The following is a 17,446-nucleotide window of genomic DNA, read 5'->3' as shown; positions in this document are numbered from 1 at the left end:
GCCCAAAAGAACTGACATGTAGTTCTGATGTTCAAAATATAAGGAAAACTTGGCTACAGTGTTTAAGAAAATATGTTTTGAAACAGATATTGTTGGTAGTTTAACCTTTTCATTGGATCAATGTTTTTATTAAAAACCTACACTATGTAGAACAGTAAATATTCTGTAGAGTTTGGATATTTTGAGGCTATTATTACATAATCTTATGTCTTGATTACATGATCTTATTGCCACTGGCTGGAGTGGCTCATAACCTTGAATGCAGACTGTCATAAACAGGGCAGATGCCCCAAATTGGCAGTGTGTTCTATAATTAGATTTCACCTTCAAATATACTCTCTGTGTAATGTTTAGAACTGTGAGTAGCCCCATTGGACAAAATAGCTACTTATAGTACTGAGCACTATTCCTGGCAGTAAGAACTGGGCCCTTTTTCTTACTTGGCCGTGTAAGCAATGTCCTACAAGCTGATAAATTGCAGTCCAAGTTTCTGATGTTGGGTAGTGTTTGATTGCTGTTTGTTCTTCATATTTTGGTTGTAGTATTTGTTGGTTTCTAATTTTTGTAGCTCTTACATAATTTTGTATTTTTCAGTAAGTCATGTACCCCCCCAAATCTTACTGAAACTCAGTGGGAGCTGGGTGCCTGATTTCTTAGGCTACCTTGAAAATCCTAGCCAATGGTATTACAAAAAATGTACATAACATAATACATTTCCATAATGAAGTGGAAAGCTCACATTTCTGTGTTTTAATTTAGGTGCCATAATCTGGCCTACCTGAATATGCGTTACTGTGAAAGCGTGACTGATGCTGGGATTGAGGCACTGGGAAACATGACCTCATTGATATCTATTGATATTTCTGGAACCACTGTCTCAGATATGGTAAAAACTCCATAAAAGAAAATCAATATGTTTCTTACCTAGATATTTTTCCTTAGTAATCCACACCCCCATTTAAAAAAAATCACAGAGATATTAAGTAGTGAAGTTACCATATCTTTAAAATATTCTGTAAAGCTTTGTAGACTATTTTGTACTGATGAATTTGATACATTTCAAAAACAGTTTCATAACTGCAGTAGTGTTTTAGCTTAAGAAAGGGCAATGTAGTAATTGGGCTTTGTGAAGGGATCTCTGTGGGAGTTTGGAATTCAACCCCCTGACTTGCAGGCAAGCCATGGAGTTGCAATTCAAATCCTCCACATTCATTGTTCCATGCCATGCCTCTTTGCAGCTGCTATGCAGGAATCCTGGGCCATTGAATCCACATAATTGTGAACTCAGTGCCCTGCCCCCAAACTGCCTTACATACTGCCTTACTAAGGGGCTGTGCGCAGTGACCTTCTCCCTTCAGCACCCATCCCTCTTTGACTCAGACCCTGGAGCATCCAGGGGAAGGCCAGGAGCTGGATGAGGAATATACACATTGCCCAGGGCCTGGAGGGAATTCTGCTGTAAAGGTAATACAGACCAGGGTTGAATTTCTCATTCTATAGTCCTTTTCCGGGGAGAATTAAGCTGGTTGCAAATCAGAATTTTCATCTTGTGGGAAATTCTAATACTGTAAAAATTCTTTTCATCCTGAATCAAGACAAAAAATTGAAATATTGAATTTTTTCATGGAATGGAAAGTTGCCAAAAAATTTCAATTTGGAACATTTCACTTTGACATTGCATATTGAAATGAAAAGTTTTGATATTCCCAAATCAAAATATTTCATTTTTGATTGTTGAACTGACTTAAAATGTTTTGTCTTAAGTTGCCAGGCTTCCCAGCCAGAGTGGGGTGTTTCCCAAGACACACATGATCAGATGATTTCTATGCTGCACTATGGTTGTTCAACCAGAGAGGGAAACTATGGTGCATCATGGGAGATGTAGTCCAGTCAGGGAGCTCAGCCCATGAAGGAGAATGGAGACACGAGGCACGCAAACTACAACTCCCAGGAGGCTTGGCTGCAGCTCAAACATACAGAGATTTATGTTGAACTGATCCAAAACAAAATGTTTCAATATGGTTTGGCAAATGGAAATGTTTTGACTCAGGTTGATTAAGCTTGAGGGAAAATCGAAAAAATTAGAGTAAAAAATTTCCAAAGGAAATTTTGAATGTATGAAAACTGCATTTTCTATCGAAAACACATTTAGATAGAATTTGTAACAGCTCTAATAGAGAGGCCCCCTTACATTGTGCTCCAAGGTATAGCTGCTATTGAAAGAAGCTCTGGCAAGATAGCTTCAAAGATGTCAAGTTGCCAGGAGCAGGAAACAACCATAGAGGGCCTTGGAGCCAAGTTAGACACGTGGGGCTTCCACACAGATGTTCATGGCTCTTGGCAGATTCTCCAAGATCCACAGTGCTAGGAGCCAGGTCATTTGCTCCTTCAATAGGAGTCCAAACCCTACTCTCCTGATAGAAAAGTTTGGAAGAAACTGTGAGAGAAACCTCTGCAGCAATTTCTTTCCCCTGGACTCCTTACTGTGTGTTTTAGTACAGGAGAATATGCTCTTCAGTGTTGACTCAGACCCTGTTTATGCAAACCTGTGAGCAAGAAAATCAGTGTTTGGCTCTAAAGCAGTATTTGTTCAAAAGCAATTAAAAACTCCTTAGCCTTGATGGAGGCCTAGAAAAGAAAAGAGTAACCCAAATAACAAGAGGTGGGGGGGAAACAAGGAGTTTTAATTTAATTTAAAATATAATTTAGCCACTGTTGGTATTTTTATAGTATATTTTGTGTGAGATTTGGAATTCTTGGAACTGTAAACTGTAAAGTTTTATAATGTAAGAATTTTCTTTTGATTTTCTCCTCTTTTTTGACCACAGTCAGACAGTTAAGATACTGTATGTTGCTTCTTATTCTCATTTACGTGCAGCAGAGCCCCATGCTGCAGGCAATCATCCAAACTCTGTTGCTGACACTACATTTTTCAGACATTCAGTTTTCCCTCCTCCCACAAGACAGATAAGTTAACCCTGAAATTTACCATTTATCATTGTATACAGTGTTGTTGTAGCTGCATTGGTCCCAGGATATTAGAGAAACAAAGTGGGTGATGTAATATCTTTTATTAGACCAACTTCTGTTGATGAGACACAAGCTTTTGAGCTTACACAGGCCTCTTCTTGAGGTGCGGAAAATGTACTCAGGCCTTGTCTATACTGCCACTTTACAGTACTGAAACTTTCTCACTCGGGTGTGAACCCCCCCCCCCCCCCCCCCGAGCGATGCAAGTTTCAGCGCTGTAAAGTGGCAGTGTAGACAGTGCACCAGTGCTGGGAGCCAGGGAGTGCTCCCCTCATGGGGGTGGGTTTTTTTACAGCTCTTTCCCAGCACTGGTGCCATGACTACACAGCCACAGCAGTGCTTTAACATTGCTAGTGAAGATATGCCCTCAGAGTGTCATGGCTAAATACAAGGTGGAACAGAATGTTTAGCATAAGTAGTTAACCCATATTTCAAGGGACCATTCAAGATGAAGTGGCCCGTTAACACCTCTCCAGTCATGGGGAGGGGAAGGAGAAGAAAAGCTGGTGAGGGAGGATTTAAATGAGTTATAGATTGTTGTAATAAGCCATAAATCCAGTGTCTCTATTCAGGCCATGATTTTTAGTATCTAGCAAAGTTTTGAATTTAAGGTCCCAAGCTTGTCTTTTGAAGGTGTTGTGCAGGTTTCATTGGAGAATGAGGACTGAGAGGTCAGCTATAGAGTGATTGCTTTGTGAAAAGTGTTCACCCACAGGTGATACAGTATTTTTGTCTTTTATCATTTTTCTGTGTGAGTTTATTCTAGAGCGTAGTGATTGTCTGGTTTCACCCAGATAGTTGCTACTGGGGCATTGAATGCCATGGATGAGGTACATCACATTATATGATAGGCATGTGTAGGATCCATAGATCTTGAAAGGTGGGGTGTGGGAGAGCGTTGATCATCGTAGAAGTGGATGCTAGTGTGGGAACGTTCTAGAGAGAGTTCAGTGGATGGGCGGTGGTGGTTGGTGAAGTTGTGGTAGAAATCTTTCTGGGAGTTTAAGTCATCTGTCCAGAGGATGAAAATAACATCAATGTATGTCAGGTATATCATTAGTTTTGAGGTGCCTTTGTCCAGAAGTTCTTCTTCATAGTGGCCAATGAAGAGGTTGCCATATTGGGGAGCCATTCTAGTACCCATGGCTGTTCCCATGGTTTGGACAACATGTTTGTTATTGGATTTAAAATTGTTATGGCTGAGAATGAAGTGGGTGAGTTTGGCAATATGTTTAGGATGGATATCGTCTGTGGGTGAACACTTTTCACAAAGTGTTTATGCTATATCTGACGTCTTAGTCCTCATCCTCAAAAGAAACCTGCACAACACTTTCAAAAGATGAGCCTGGGAGCTTAAATTCATAACTTTCCTAGATACTAAAAATCATGGACTGACTAGAGACACTGGATTTATGGCTTATTACAACACTCTACTTAACTCTCCCTCTTTCCCTCCTATGACTGGAGAGGTGTCAATGGGCCATTTCACCTTGAATGGTCTCTTGAACTATGTATTCATTATGCTAAACATTCTGTTCCACCTTGTATTTAGCTGTGACACTGAGTACTTTTCCCAGACCCGAAGAAGAGCTGTGTGTAAGCTTGAAAGTTTGTCTCTCTCACCAACAGAAGTTGGGCTAATAAAATATATTGCCTCACCCATCTTGTCATTCATCATTGTAGTAATTTCTGAACTAACTGCTTGCAGTGGCCATTACACTGTCATTCTCTGTGCTATATACTGAACCCAAAGTATACATCATATCCTTACATCTTGAGACATGATATGAAAAGTCATCTAACAACTTTTTGTTTAATTTGTGTGTGCTTTGAGTTTTTGATGAAAGAAGGATTAATTTAAACTTATTTTATACACTTTTTATAGTAATATAAATGAAGTTCAAACAAGATAGATATGTACACTTTTAATGTAGACTTTTTAAATACTGTGTAGAAGTTAGTTTTGAATACTGTAGTAAAGAACATCAGGTTTCAAGCCCAATGGATCCAACACCATTAAATGGTGCTATTTAGGAGAAACCATGAGGGCCAAATTCTCTTCTGCACTCTGTACAACAAATCTCTATTACATATTCTTCAAGTATTCTGTCAGAGGGAGTTGAGTAGGCGTGAAACATGCCTAATATGCAACATGGATTTGCACTTCAGAAGATAATTTTGTTTTAAATTTGGGGCCTGAGCCATTAGCTGTCCTAATGATGGAGGTTAGAATTGCTGCACTGCATACATACATAATATATTTTGTATAGTGGTCAAAAATCATATGCAATCTCTGAAAATTTTTTGATTGGATTACTGGGCTGAGATATCATAAATAGGAGCCTAAATTCAAACTCCTACTGCCATATTTAGCGATCTGCCTGGATTTCAAAACTGGCAACACCCAACAGCTTCCATTGCCTAAATATAGATCTAGGAGCATAATTTTGAGAGAGAAAAAATTGCCATTCTGGATAAAGAGGACACTTGACATGTTGCTTGTATGGAAAAATTTGCTGACACTTGGAATTAGATTTAACAAAAGACCCATTTTTTATAGAAGAATATTTCAGGAGCCCCATTGGACCCACTGTAATGAATATTGTAGTGCTCATAGCAAATTCATTTCCACTCTGTCCCATGCCTGGGACAGTTTTAGAATTATTGCCATGTGGTGCTTGAAGAGGCTAAGCTTCCTTTCTAAGCTTTTCTTTCAAGATGTTAGGCCAGTTAGTCAAAACAAAAGAAGAGTGCCAATGGAAATACAACAAAAATTAATATTGTAAATATTCAAGCAGCAGTATTATTCTTAGCCTATGTATTCGTATTATATGCAGGGAAAAATACTTAATTTGTTAGATATCTCAGCAAGTAAATTCATGAATAGGGCCCTGATTCCACACATGCTTACGGTTTCACTCTTGCTTAAGTATCTTGCTGAATCAGGGCCCAAGATTCGTGATGAACAAAACCAAGCCGGTTCCCATTAAGAAGACATGGGATTTATGAATGCAAGAAGCTGATATGATGCCTTTTTCTGTTCTTGATTTGTTATATTTCATAATGATATTGTGGCACCATTACTATGGAACTTATCTTAATTTGCTCATTAGGTTTCAGACTGTTGCTCTTACTCACCTGAGGCCCAACTGTGTTACTCTTGGTCACAATGTTGAGTACTTATGAGAGTAGTCCAGTTGGGACCACCTGCATGAGTAAGTACTCACTAACATGAATAAGGACAGCACAGTTGGGTCCATTGAAATCAATAGAACTACTTTTGAAGTTCTAGTTAGCCTGAGACAGAATGACAGAACCTGGCCCCAGATAATTTTGTGATTAAAAACTTAACTGAAAAAATTGAGATTTCCTGATGGGTTACTACAGTTGTGATTCTAAAAAGCAGATAGGAGGAATTTCTATTCCCTGTACATATTATGTTTTTGTGAGCCTGATCCTGCAAGTCCTTGCTTTCTCATGGGGCCTAATCCAATGCTCAGTTAAGTCAATAGGAGTCTTTCCATTGACTTCAGTGGATATTGGATCAGGCCCATAGTGTTTACTCTTCCCCATAGAGCCATTGACTTCAGTGGAACTGAGTGCAGGAATGAAGGTTTGCAGGATCAGGCACCAAACTGGTAACATCAAAAATATTGTTAATGTCAAAGGAAAATGTGAATGTATTCACTTATTTTCATTTAATAGAAGACCATCAAGGTTAATAATGTTTAAGACACTTTCCAATCAGTTACAGTGTATGTTACTTTTGGGAAATTGTTTTTTTCCCCTTTTACAAGACTTAAAACGTGCTATGATGGTAGCAAGGAAGTACCCGATACGCACATTTTCAAGCAATTTCCTGTCTGCAGTATTTCCAAAGTACATCTGCTGTACTTTAAAAATGTAAATCCCTTCATTTCTGTTACTCCTGCCTTCCCTCCATGGAAGATGGGATCCAGTGTTATGTCTATGCTACCCTTTTATTGCCTTGATACACAGGTCATAACTACACTTAATGGAAACATAAGCTATAGCCTAACATTCTTGTGTCTGCTGTTTTCATTAAAAAGGATATAAGGATTTTTGATCTGTCTAGGAACAAGCAAGTTTCAGACATATCTCAGCCCAAAGACATACAGTACAATTTTCTGAAAATAATGGGATATGAGCAAGGACATAGCCTATATTCTAATACCTCTCAGATGTATTTTATTGAAGGGAATCTTTCTCTTTTCAGTTTTACATTTCAGAATACATTTCCTTATTTATTAATAATCAAAATGGCTTTGATAAATAACACGTATTAAAAAGTCACAAGAATGTTTTTGTAACAAAGATATTGTTGTTCTTCCCCTCATACTCCAAAATGGTTGCTCAAAATTTTTCCAAAAAGTAGTTTCAGGCTGCAAGCAAGTCTGAGAAATTTCAGCCTAAAGATTAAAGTTTTGGAATGTTCTTCTTTGAGTGTTTGCAGACATGTATTCCACTCAGGTGAGTGTGGGCTGAAGCTGGAGAACACTGCTGAGCAGTACCCATCAGGGCAGCGCTTGTGCCCTCTGTCTCTTGTAGCCCCTCCCATGGCTATATAAGGGCCATGCTGGTCCATATAAGGGCGGTGCTCCCCTGACTCCCCTGCATTCCTTCTCACTGCCTGCATCTTGGGCCAAAGCTTCCTGTACAGATTTTACCTCACGGTTTCTGATGACAACAGTGAGACTGTATGTAAAGTTATTAAGTAATACCTTAGTACTTAGTTTAGAAATGAGTTCTCTTTATAATGTTACATGGATATGCCCTCACTAGGGTTTAAGTACAGTCCTTTGTTTGGGGTGGCTATCCCCAATAATGACCTCCACACGGGTGTTTGTTATGTCTAAGAGAGGGGCACATTAAAGAAAAGTGCTCCATTTGCTGCTCCTTTAAGAAAAGGACTCTGGAGGCCCGGGGCTTACATATAATACAGCACCTCATGGAACTGCCGTGAAGCTGGATTGAGCCCTGGGGCCCTCTGCAGATCACCAGGTCCATCAGTCTTTGGAGCTGGTGCTGATCGCAGATAGGCTGCCAGATTCAGACTGTTCCCTTCCTCTGGTCCCCCAAGGAAGAGGATTCATAAAACTAATTGGAGCCATTCCAGAGCTCAGAGAGAATCTCCCTCCTCTTGTTAGAGGAAGGTGGAACACCACCATGTTTCTTTCGTGGGCCAAAACCCACTTCATCGGATATATGCAGTGGAAAATACAAGTAGGAAGATATATATACATCGAGAACATGAAAAAAATGGGTGTTGCTATACCAACTCTAATGAGGCTAGTCAATAGTCTCGTTATAAGTTGGTATGGCAACACCCATTTTTTTCATGTTCTCGATGTATCTATATCTTCCTACTGTATTTTCCACTGCATGTATCCAATGAAGTGGGTTTTAGCCCATGAAAGCTTATACCCAAATAAATTTGTTAGTCTCTAAGGTGCCACAAGTACTCCTGTTCTTTTTGCTGATACAGACTAACACGGCTACCCCTCTGAAACATGTTTCTTTTGATGCCTTAGATAGAGCTGGGTTATTTATCCACTTTCCGTAGAGTGACCATATTTCCCTAAAGAGAAAACAGGATGCACAGGGCTGGCCCAAGCTTCCTGGCATTGCTGCTTGCCCCCCTCCCTCTGAATGTTCTGCTATGCCCCCAGTTGAGCCAAGTAGCAGAGATGGGGACGGGGCGAAGAGGAATGGGTATGGGCTGCGATCTGGACAGCAAAGCAGGGTGTGAGGGTGCAAGTGTGTATGAGTACTTTTGGGCTCAGAACCAGAGGTGAAAGTATTGGACTATGCCCAAACACGACAAATGCCCATGTTTGCCAGAAGAGTCAGGATGTTCGGGACAGGGCTTAAAAAGGAGACTAACTTTCCGGTACCACGGCAAGATCAGACTGGCACTATACCGTCGATTCCACAAACCATCCGCTGAACAGCCACTGAATTCAGTACTGACATCACTTTTTACACTGACAGTCTTGAACCCACTGGCTTACCAGAAAGCAGCTGATTTACTCTCCCTTTTGGTCCTGGACTCTCCTCTGATTCAGTTACTTCAGGGAGATCTGCCAGAAAAATGAACCCAGTCCCGTCATCAGCACCGAGACACCCTTTTTTGGTACCAATACCATTTTCAGTGCCCAAGACTTTGCTAACCTGGACTTCAGCATCTGTGGGAGCAATTCCTGATCCAGCACCAACCTTTTCCTTGGTACCAGCTGTGACTATGGTAACGATGGGCTTCCTGATAATGAATGTTATTGCAGCTTCGAATTGCCAGTATACGATGTCAGTGGCTACAGTTCTGGCTGAGATCTCGATGCAGCACTGGACTTCAGTCAGAGCAGGGTGTTTGGTAGCCCTAGCAGGTTTGGCCCCTTCATTACTGGCAGGCTATTCAGTGGACTCTTCATACTTGAGGTTGGGATCCCCAAGCCCCAGACTCATCCTTCCTGGTTCTGGAAGATTTTAAGGCTTATCAGGAGGATGTCTGCAGCATAGGGTATCCACACTGAGTTTGTCTGAGAGAACACCCATACATTGCTGGACATTCTGCAGATTTCAGCCCCGGGAAGAGTAACCTTCCCTATCTATGAAGTTGTCTTGGAGCTGGCAAGGTCCTTGTGGCATACACCAGCGGCTGTGCCTGCTACACTGAAATGTACTGACAAATGTTACTATGTGCCGGTGCAAGGATTTGAGTGTTTCTACTCACATCCAACTCCCAATTTGCTTGTGGTGACTGCTGCTAATGAGAGACTGTATCAAGGCAGATATAAATCCACACCTAAAGATAAAGAAGCCAAGAAATTGGATTTAATGGGGAGGAAGGTTTATTCTACATCTTTCCTCCAGATGTGCACTGCTGGAGAGCAGGCACTCTTGTCTAAATATAACTTTGTAAGTTACCTGGGGATGTCAGGGAAGAGTTCAAGGCTTTCCTGGCAGAGGGCTGTCTAGTGGCATAGACAGTCAGCGCTCCATGTGGTTGACACCTCATTTAGGATTATGGCCTTGGCAAAAACAATGAGGAGGCCTTCTTGGCTGCAGAACTCTGGCATTGCTCCAGATATGCAACAGACCATAGAAGACTTACTGTTTGATGAACGGTCTTTGTTTTCTGAAAAGACAGATGAGACATTACATTCTTTTAAGGACTCCAGGGCTACATTGCACTCCTTAGGATTTATACCCCGGCAGTTAATGGGTGACAGCGAACCCATTCGCTGTCACCCAGAGAGCAATGGAAAGGCAAATGTGTAAGATATCGCTCTGTGATCATATACCGAATGAGGAGATCAGAAGGCGTACAGAGGTGACCAATGTAGTGCAGGTGATGTATGACGCAAAGCGAAGATGGGTGGGTCATGTAGTCTGCAGGCAAGACAATAGATGGACAACCTGCATCAGTAACTGGATCCCAGAGGCCACAAGTGACCGCTGGGCAGACCGAAAACATGCTGGGCCAATCCCATGACAAAACTCTTTGGCCAGAAATGGAAAGAACATGCTCGCACATCTGAATTGGATATATGCTTTTCCTCCTATTCCTCTCATCTTTCAGGTTATCCTCAAGCAGAAGTTGGACCATGCCAAACTGGTTCTTGTTGCGCTGGCTGGGCCAAGACAGTGTTGGTTCTCTGAGCTTCTCAATTTGTCTATTTGACCTCCCAGATCTCTTTCTCTATTTCCCGAACTACTGAATCAGCACCACAGCCAAGTTGCACATCCGGCTCTGAGCAGTCTACATCTCATGGCATGGATAGTGTATGGCTAGATGAGGAGGAAGGTTAATGTTTGGGAGTAGATAGGAGGGTCCTATTTAACAGTCGGAAGCCATCTGCTAGGACTACCTGTTGGGCCAAATGGAAGAGTTTTTCAATTTGGTCAATATCTAAGGAAATTCCACCGATGTTAGCTCATGTTCAGGACATTTTAGATTATTCATTACATTTGTCGTCCTTGGGTCTGTCTCTTAGCTGATCGAGGGTTCACTTGGCAGTGATCTCGGTGTTCCATCCATCAATCCAAGGGCAATCAGTTTTCCCAAACTCAGTGGTAGTGAGATTTCTGAAAGGTATTGTCTGCCTGCTTCGACCTGTAATTGTGGGACCTTAATACTGTACTGGCTGCCCTCATGGGTCTTCCGTTTGAGTCACTAGCAACTTGCTCGTTGTCTCTCCTTTCCCAAAAGACAGCCTTTCTTGTTGCTATAACTTCCACAAAAAGAGTCAGTGAAGTGCAGGATTTTATGGCAGGGCCTCCCCTTACTCAGTTGTTCAAAGACAAAGTGTCCTTGAGGCTACATCTGAAGTTTTTGTCCAAAGTAGTTTCACAGTTTCACCTTAACCAGGTTATTTACTTACCTGTATTCTTTCCTAAACCACACTTGAATGCAGATGAACAGGAACGTCAGACGTTAGATGTGAGATGATGTCTGGCATTCTGTCTGGAAAGAACTAAATCATTTTGTTCTCAGCTTTTTGTCTTTTATGCGGATCAGATGAAAGGTCAACTAGTATCTGCACAGACAATCTCTAGGTGGATAATTTCCTGCATTATCACAGGTTACGGAGTAGCTCAGACCACACACACCTCCACAGACTTTATGGGCTCATTCAACAAGGGTTCAAGCAATATTGATCACATTTCTCAGCGATGTTGCAGTTTTGGACATTTGTAGGGCTGCTACATGGGCTTCTGTACAAACTTTTGCCAAAAATTGTGTGTTCGCCACAGTATCTAGGTCAGATGCAATTTTTGGGAAGGCAGTTCTGCAGTCATTATTTAAGCAGACTTCGAGTTCCACCTCCTACCAGTACTGCTTGTGAGTCACCTGAGTGAGGGACTACATCTCTGCAACCACTCAAAGAAGATAAGACGGTTACTTACCTGTACAATAATGGTTGTTCTTTTAGATGTGGGTGGAGACAAGTATTCTATGATCCACCCTCTGTCCCTCTACATGGGAGTCTTTGGTCTCTGATTCTGGTGCGAAGGAACTGAGGGGGGATAGGGAGGTGCCACTCTTATATCGCCATGGGAGGGGCTATGAGGATCAGAGGGTGTGAGCGCCATCCTGCTGGGTACTGCTAAGAAAAGTTCTCTGGCTTTGGTGCATGCATACCTGAGTGGAATATATGTCAGCACCCACATCTTGAAGAACAACAGTTACAGTACATGTAAGTAACCATCTTTTTTAAACAACTGAAACCAAGAGATTAAAATGGAAATGGTTATTCAGCCTTTACTATGGCAGTGGCCATTTATCCCTCTAAAACACGGATAAACACAACAATATTTTAAAAATACATAGTCCTTGAAAAATATGATCTTAAAAATCTTCCTAAAAACTCCTTTTTGGGGGCTAGCCTTCTGCTACTGATCAGCTTCCATGTGTTTTTGCTCTCATAAGGTCTTTAGGGCAGGGATGGTCTTGTTCTTTGTATGTTTGCAAAGTATCATGCATACCTCTGGCACTGCAGAGATGATCAAATAAATACTTTTTGATAAGATTGTAAATACATTTGAAAAATATTTGTAGGCCTTTCAAGCTTCCATTATTGAGCTAAAGCATGTGTATTTGGGCCAAAATCTACTTGCCTAAGTCCTGGTCTGCACCTAAACATTAGATTGACCTAGCTACCTCAATCAGGGCTGTAGTTAGGTTGACCTAGCCCCCACTGTAGCCACAGCTAGGTTGATGGAAGAATACTTCTGTTAACCTAACTACCACCTCTCGGAGAGGTATATTAACTACATTGATGGGAAAACCACTTCCATCAACATAGGAAGCATGTACGCTATGGTACTAGAGAGGCAGAGCTGCAGCACCATAGTTGTGTTGCTGTAGCTGCTGTTGCATAGGCATACCTAACTCCCCAAAACAGTCCTAATGACCTCAGTGCAACTGCTCACGTGAGTTAGATGAGTAGTATTGGCCCTAAGCATCACTCTCATGCTCCCCACAAGTTTGTTAAAAAGACTCGATTTTTTTTTTTATGTCTCTTCAATGTACTTCTGGGAACTCTGTTCTAAGTCTAAGAGTCTGAAAACATGCAGCTGCCTGATTTTCATCATGATATGCAGATAGCTATACTGCAACCATCTCTAAACAGGTTCATTATTAGCCGAGATTCTGTAATGCAGCAATTACCATGAAAATTGTACAATGTAAGTTAATTGTATACATTTTCTATAATAATTTAAGGCAAAAAATATAAGTTTCCCTAGGTAGTCTAAAGAAAAAAACATCAAGAGCAGGAAAGGAATTACCTTTATTTAGTAATTTATCCTATCACAGACTTGACATACTAGTAAGTCTGGTTTCGACTAGAGGAAAACAACTCCGACACTTATTGTTTATACCTACATAAAAGAAGAGATGTTTTATGTGACCTCAAGCTAATTGCACAATGGCCCAAAATTTCAAACTTCATTGCCTATTGTTAGGCACCTGAATCGATGTTTAGGCATTACATGTGGCCTGACTTTTAGAATTGCTGAGCCCCTGCAATTTCCATTGATTTCAGCATCTCTGGAAAATCATGTCACTATTTAAATATGGAATTTGGTATCTGAATTCAGTTTGAAACTTTGGTCTACGTGGCTTGTTCAGAGTCACACGGGCGGCGTGTGTGATTTTGATGGAGATACTCTTAGGAGTGAGGATTTGCAAGATGAAGCTCTAGAACTTTAACAGTAATCCTTTGTGCAACAGTAGAAATTCTGGACTAATCAGAACATATTTTGACTTATTTTAAAGCACATCAGAAAATTTAGGAAAGCAAAATTCTAAATGAGAGCTCTTATTTGTACCAAGGCAAACCAACATACATTATAGCTGTTGACCTTTAAGGGTATAAAGAGATATGTGGATGAAAGTCTCAGCACAAGTTGAAAATAAAGTGGCACATGGTTATTATTAGTGAGAAACGGTCAGTCTGTATTTGAAGGATTTGAGAGCATAGACTTCCAGTGTGTGGGCATACATAATAAAAAGTTGTTCTTTAGTATTGCCTCTTGCCATAGCCTCATATGACTTTTGGCTCTAGCAAGTGAAGACCCTCCATAGATAGTCAGAGTAAATGGTCACTTTCCACTCTGCAAGAAGCCTGTGCAAAACAATAATAATAAACTTTACACACTCTTATTTTTCTTTATCACATTTCCTTCTTGTGCAGCATGGCTGTTCTGAAAGATAGCAGATAATTTGCTGGTCAAAATGTTCACACACCACTCATATAGAAGAAAATGAAAAATTTGTTTTCTGGAGGCTCACTTTGTACTTTGTTTTGGTTTTACTACTGTAAAGCATGCAGGTCCCTGGACATCTGGCATCAGTATAAATTTTTTAACACCAAAACTCTCATTCTCCTTAGGGTTTGAGAATGATGGCCAGTTTGTGCTGGCCCTTGCCCCCAGTGTACAAGGAAAAGAAAATTCAAACGATCTTCCCTTCCCAACACTGGGACTTGCCGTAGTTGCAGTCCTGAACACAGGAACTGCTTCCTGCAGACATGATATCCCCTGGACTCCTGCTAGGGTAGTCTGACTGTACACAACCTCTGGCTGGTGCCTAACAGGAACCATCTGGCCCTTGATTTGAGGCATAATTTAAATGTAAAATAATTGAATATAAAGCTTGGTTGAAGAACTGCAACTAGTATTTGTTTTTTGCCCACATAGTTAATGTAGACTTGTTTGTGAAAAGCTCGTTTCAGTCCAAAATTTTGAAGCGAATCGGTAAAATGGTTCACTTTATGAAAACGCTAATTTGTTTACTGGAAGTAAAAACATTTAATGCATCTCTGCTTCCTCTACTTCCTTTTCTCACTTATATGAAAAAGTTAATTGTTGTTGTTTTTTCAACAAATACTTTCTTAAAAGACCACACAGCAATTTTTATCTAACTTGGCTGGAGTGAAGAGATCTGCACAAAAGCCATAAATTTGTTGATTTCCAAACATAAGTGGATACAGATAGGAAATCCAGATCAGATGAGCAGTTCTCCCTAATGAACTCTTAGAAGTATTAATTTAATTTAATTTAATTATTTAATTAATGTAAGGAGCTGGTATGTAATGAAAATTATTTCTGGCTCCAAAGAAAAGAGTACAAATCAACATGATGTTTACTTTTGAACCATGTGAGGATGGCTACATAAAGGGATCATTTTCTGGAGGATAGAACAGAGGAAGGAGACCTCACTTTGTCTTGAACTCTTCATATGAGTTCAGGCACCTCACTAATTCAACGTCTCAGGGCTTCACTTTCCTCTGTAGAACTGAGATAATATCTCACAGAGGTGTTGTTTGGGTAAGTTAGTTAATGTCTTTAAACGGTGTAATCCTCAGATGGAAGATGCTAGATGCTGTAAATTTAGGACATTATTATCATCTATCTTAACAAAATGTTATTTCACAGACATGTCTTTTTATAATATAAAGTTGAAATTTATTTGGCATGTTTTCAGAGCTTGGCAGCTCTGGGCCACACTAGAAGAATGAAGGAACTTTCTGTATCTGAATGTAGGAAGATCACTGATATGGGAATTCAGGTAAGATAAAACAGACCCTTTTACAGGGATATAGACAGATGTCCTCCTAGAAGTCCCTCTGCTTTCTCAAATTAACCATGTCAAAAACGGAGCTTATTTTCCTTTAAAACCCTCTCAATCCATCACCCAATCCTGCAGCCTTGGTGATATCACTGATTTTTCTCTTTCCTTTTCCCAGCATATTATGGCCATCAGTGAATTTTAAATTTTTCCCTCTATATTATCTCTAAAATACTCACCTTCCTAAATATCAATTATTCTAACCTTCTCCTTTCTAGCCTCCCCACTGTCCTCTTTTGTCAATCCAAAATACGGCAGCTAAATATCTTCCTGTAATATTGCATTAACTGTGACGCTCCTCCACTCATGGAGTCCCTTCACTGGCTTCTTATGTATCAGTTTTAAATTCATTAGCCTCACTTTCAAAAACCTTCACAACTCTGTTCCTGCTTATAGCTTGTCTCTATTTCCACCTATTCCCCATTTCAATCCGACCTTAGTGAGTTTCATCATAAACATTTTTATGTCATAAATATTTTCCTTTCTAAAATGATTGATTTATACTGCACTTTTGAAATTTTAATCTTGGGCCGTATACAACATAAAAATGCTGTTTGGTTACAGTTTGACCATGAGCTGTGTTCTTTAAGGTATTACTTTATATTTTTCTATGCAGTGGTAGTTTAGAAATAAAACATAGCCAATATCTTTGTTTAGAAGGTGGTCTCAATTAACAGCTACTCTAACCACAGCTATATCTTTATAATGCAAACAGAAAGGGAAAGTAATTACATGGTATAGAAACAACCTTTGTTTTGAAGCCACCCTCAGATTGAAGTTACTAAAGAGGGAACTATTTGCATTTATTGGAAACTATGACCTCTAAATGAAGTTATATAGTAATTAAATATTTTTACTTCATAGTGTCTAGCAGTTGTCATAAAAATAATAATACCAGTACATTATTTCAGCTGAAGATTTCACTGGAACAGCACATTTGATGAATTGTTTTAAGTTTCGGATTTACTGACGCATGCAGCATCTGTTTTTAATTATTATCAGTGATGTTATTTCCCATCTGAACATTTGTCACATTTACATTTTGATTGTAAAGATTACTTGCATATTGAAATCTGATTTATCATTTTGTTTCTGTTATACAAATTGCTCTTTATTGTTGTAATTTTTATTAATATAGCATCATAGATAGTCATGGTGCTTTTGGAAACAATACACAACTAAGGCCTCGACTTTATATATGTACATACACTTTTATGCATTCACAAGTTGTGCATGAAGAGAGTCTAAAGTATGATTACAAATAGAGGATAACTTGTGCAAGCAAATATCTTTGTACATGTTTAAGTGTGATTTACATGTGCACACTGATCATTTTGCACTTGCATCACACTTTTCCACAAAGACCTTTAAACGTTTCCACCTAAGTCCCTGCCTGTAGACTCTAAGGGTATGTCTACACTACGAAATTAGGTCGAATTTATAGAAGCCAGTTTTATAGATATTGGTTTTATACAGTTGATTGTGTGTGTCCCCACGTAAAATGCTCTAAGTGCTCTAGTCGGCAGACCGCAACCACAGTACCGAGGCTAGCGTTGACTTCCGGAGCGTTTTACTGTGGGTAGCAATCCCACAGATCCCGCAGTCTCCGCCGCCCATTGGAATTCTAGGTTGAGATCCCAATGCCTGATGATGCAAAACAGTGTCGCGGGGGGTTCTGGGTACATGTCGTCAGGCCCCTCCCCCTCCGTCAGAGCAACGGCAGACAATCGATTCGCGCCTTTTTACCTGGGCTACCTGTGC

General features: G+C 40.2%; 1 protein-coding gene across 1 annotated transcript in view; it reads left to right on the top strand.

Moving 5' to 3' along the window:
• The window catches only part of FBXL13 (F-box and leucine rich repeat protein 13), a 177,193-nt gene that overhangs the window by 136,362 nt on the left and 23,385 nt on the right, over nt 1-17,446 (top strand). The window contains exons 16-17 of the mRNA XM_034769768.1: nt 760-886; nt 15,542-15,625. Of these exons, the coding sequence (XP_034625659.1) occupies nt 760-886; nt 15,542-15,625 (211 nt within the window). The remainder of the gene's footprint in view (nt 1-759; nt 887-15,541; nt 15,626-17,446) is intronic.

This window comes from Trachemys scripta, chromosome 1, assembly GCF_013100865.1.
Source record: "Trachemys scripta elegans isolate TJP31775 chromosome 1, CAS_Tse_1.0, whole genome shotgun sequence".
NCBI lineage: Eukaryota > Metazoa > Chordata > Testudines > Emydidae > Trachemys > Trachemys scripta.
The sequence above is the reverse complement of the archived record's forward strand: the minus strand, read 5'-3'. Positions and strand labels throughout refer to the sequence as shown.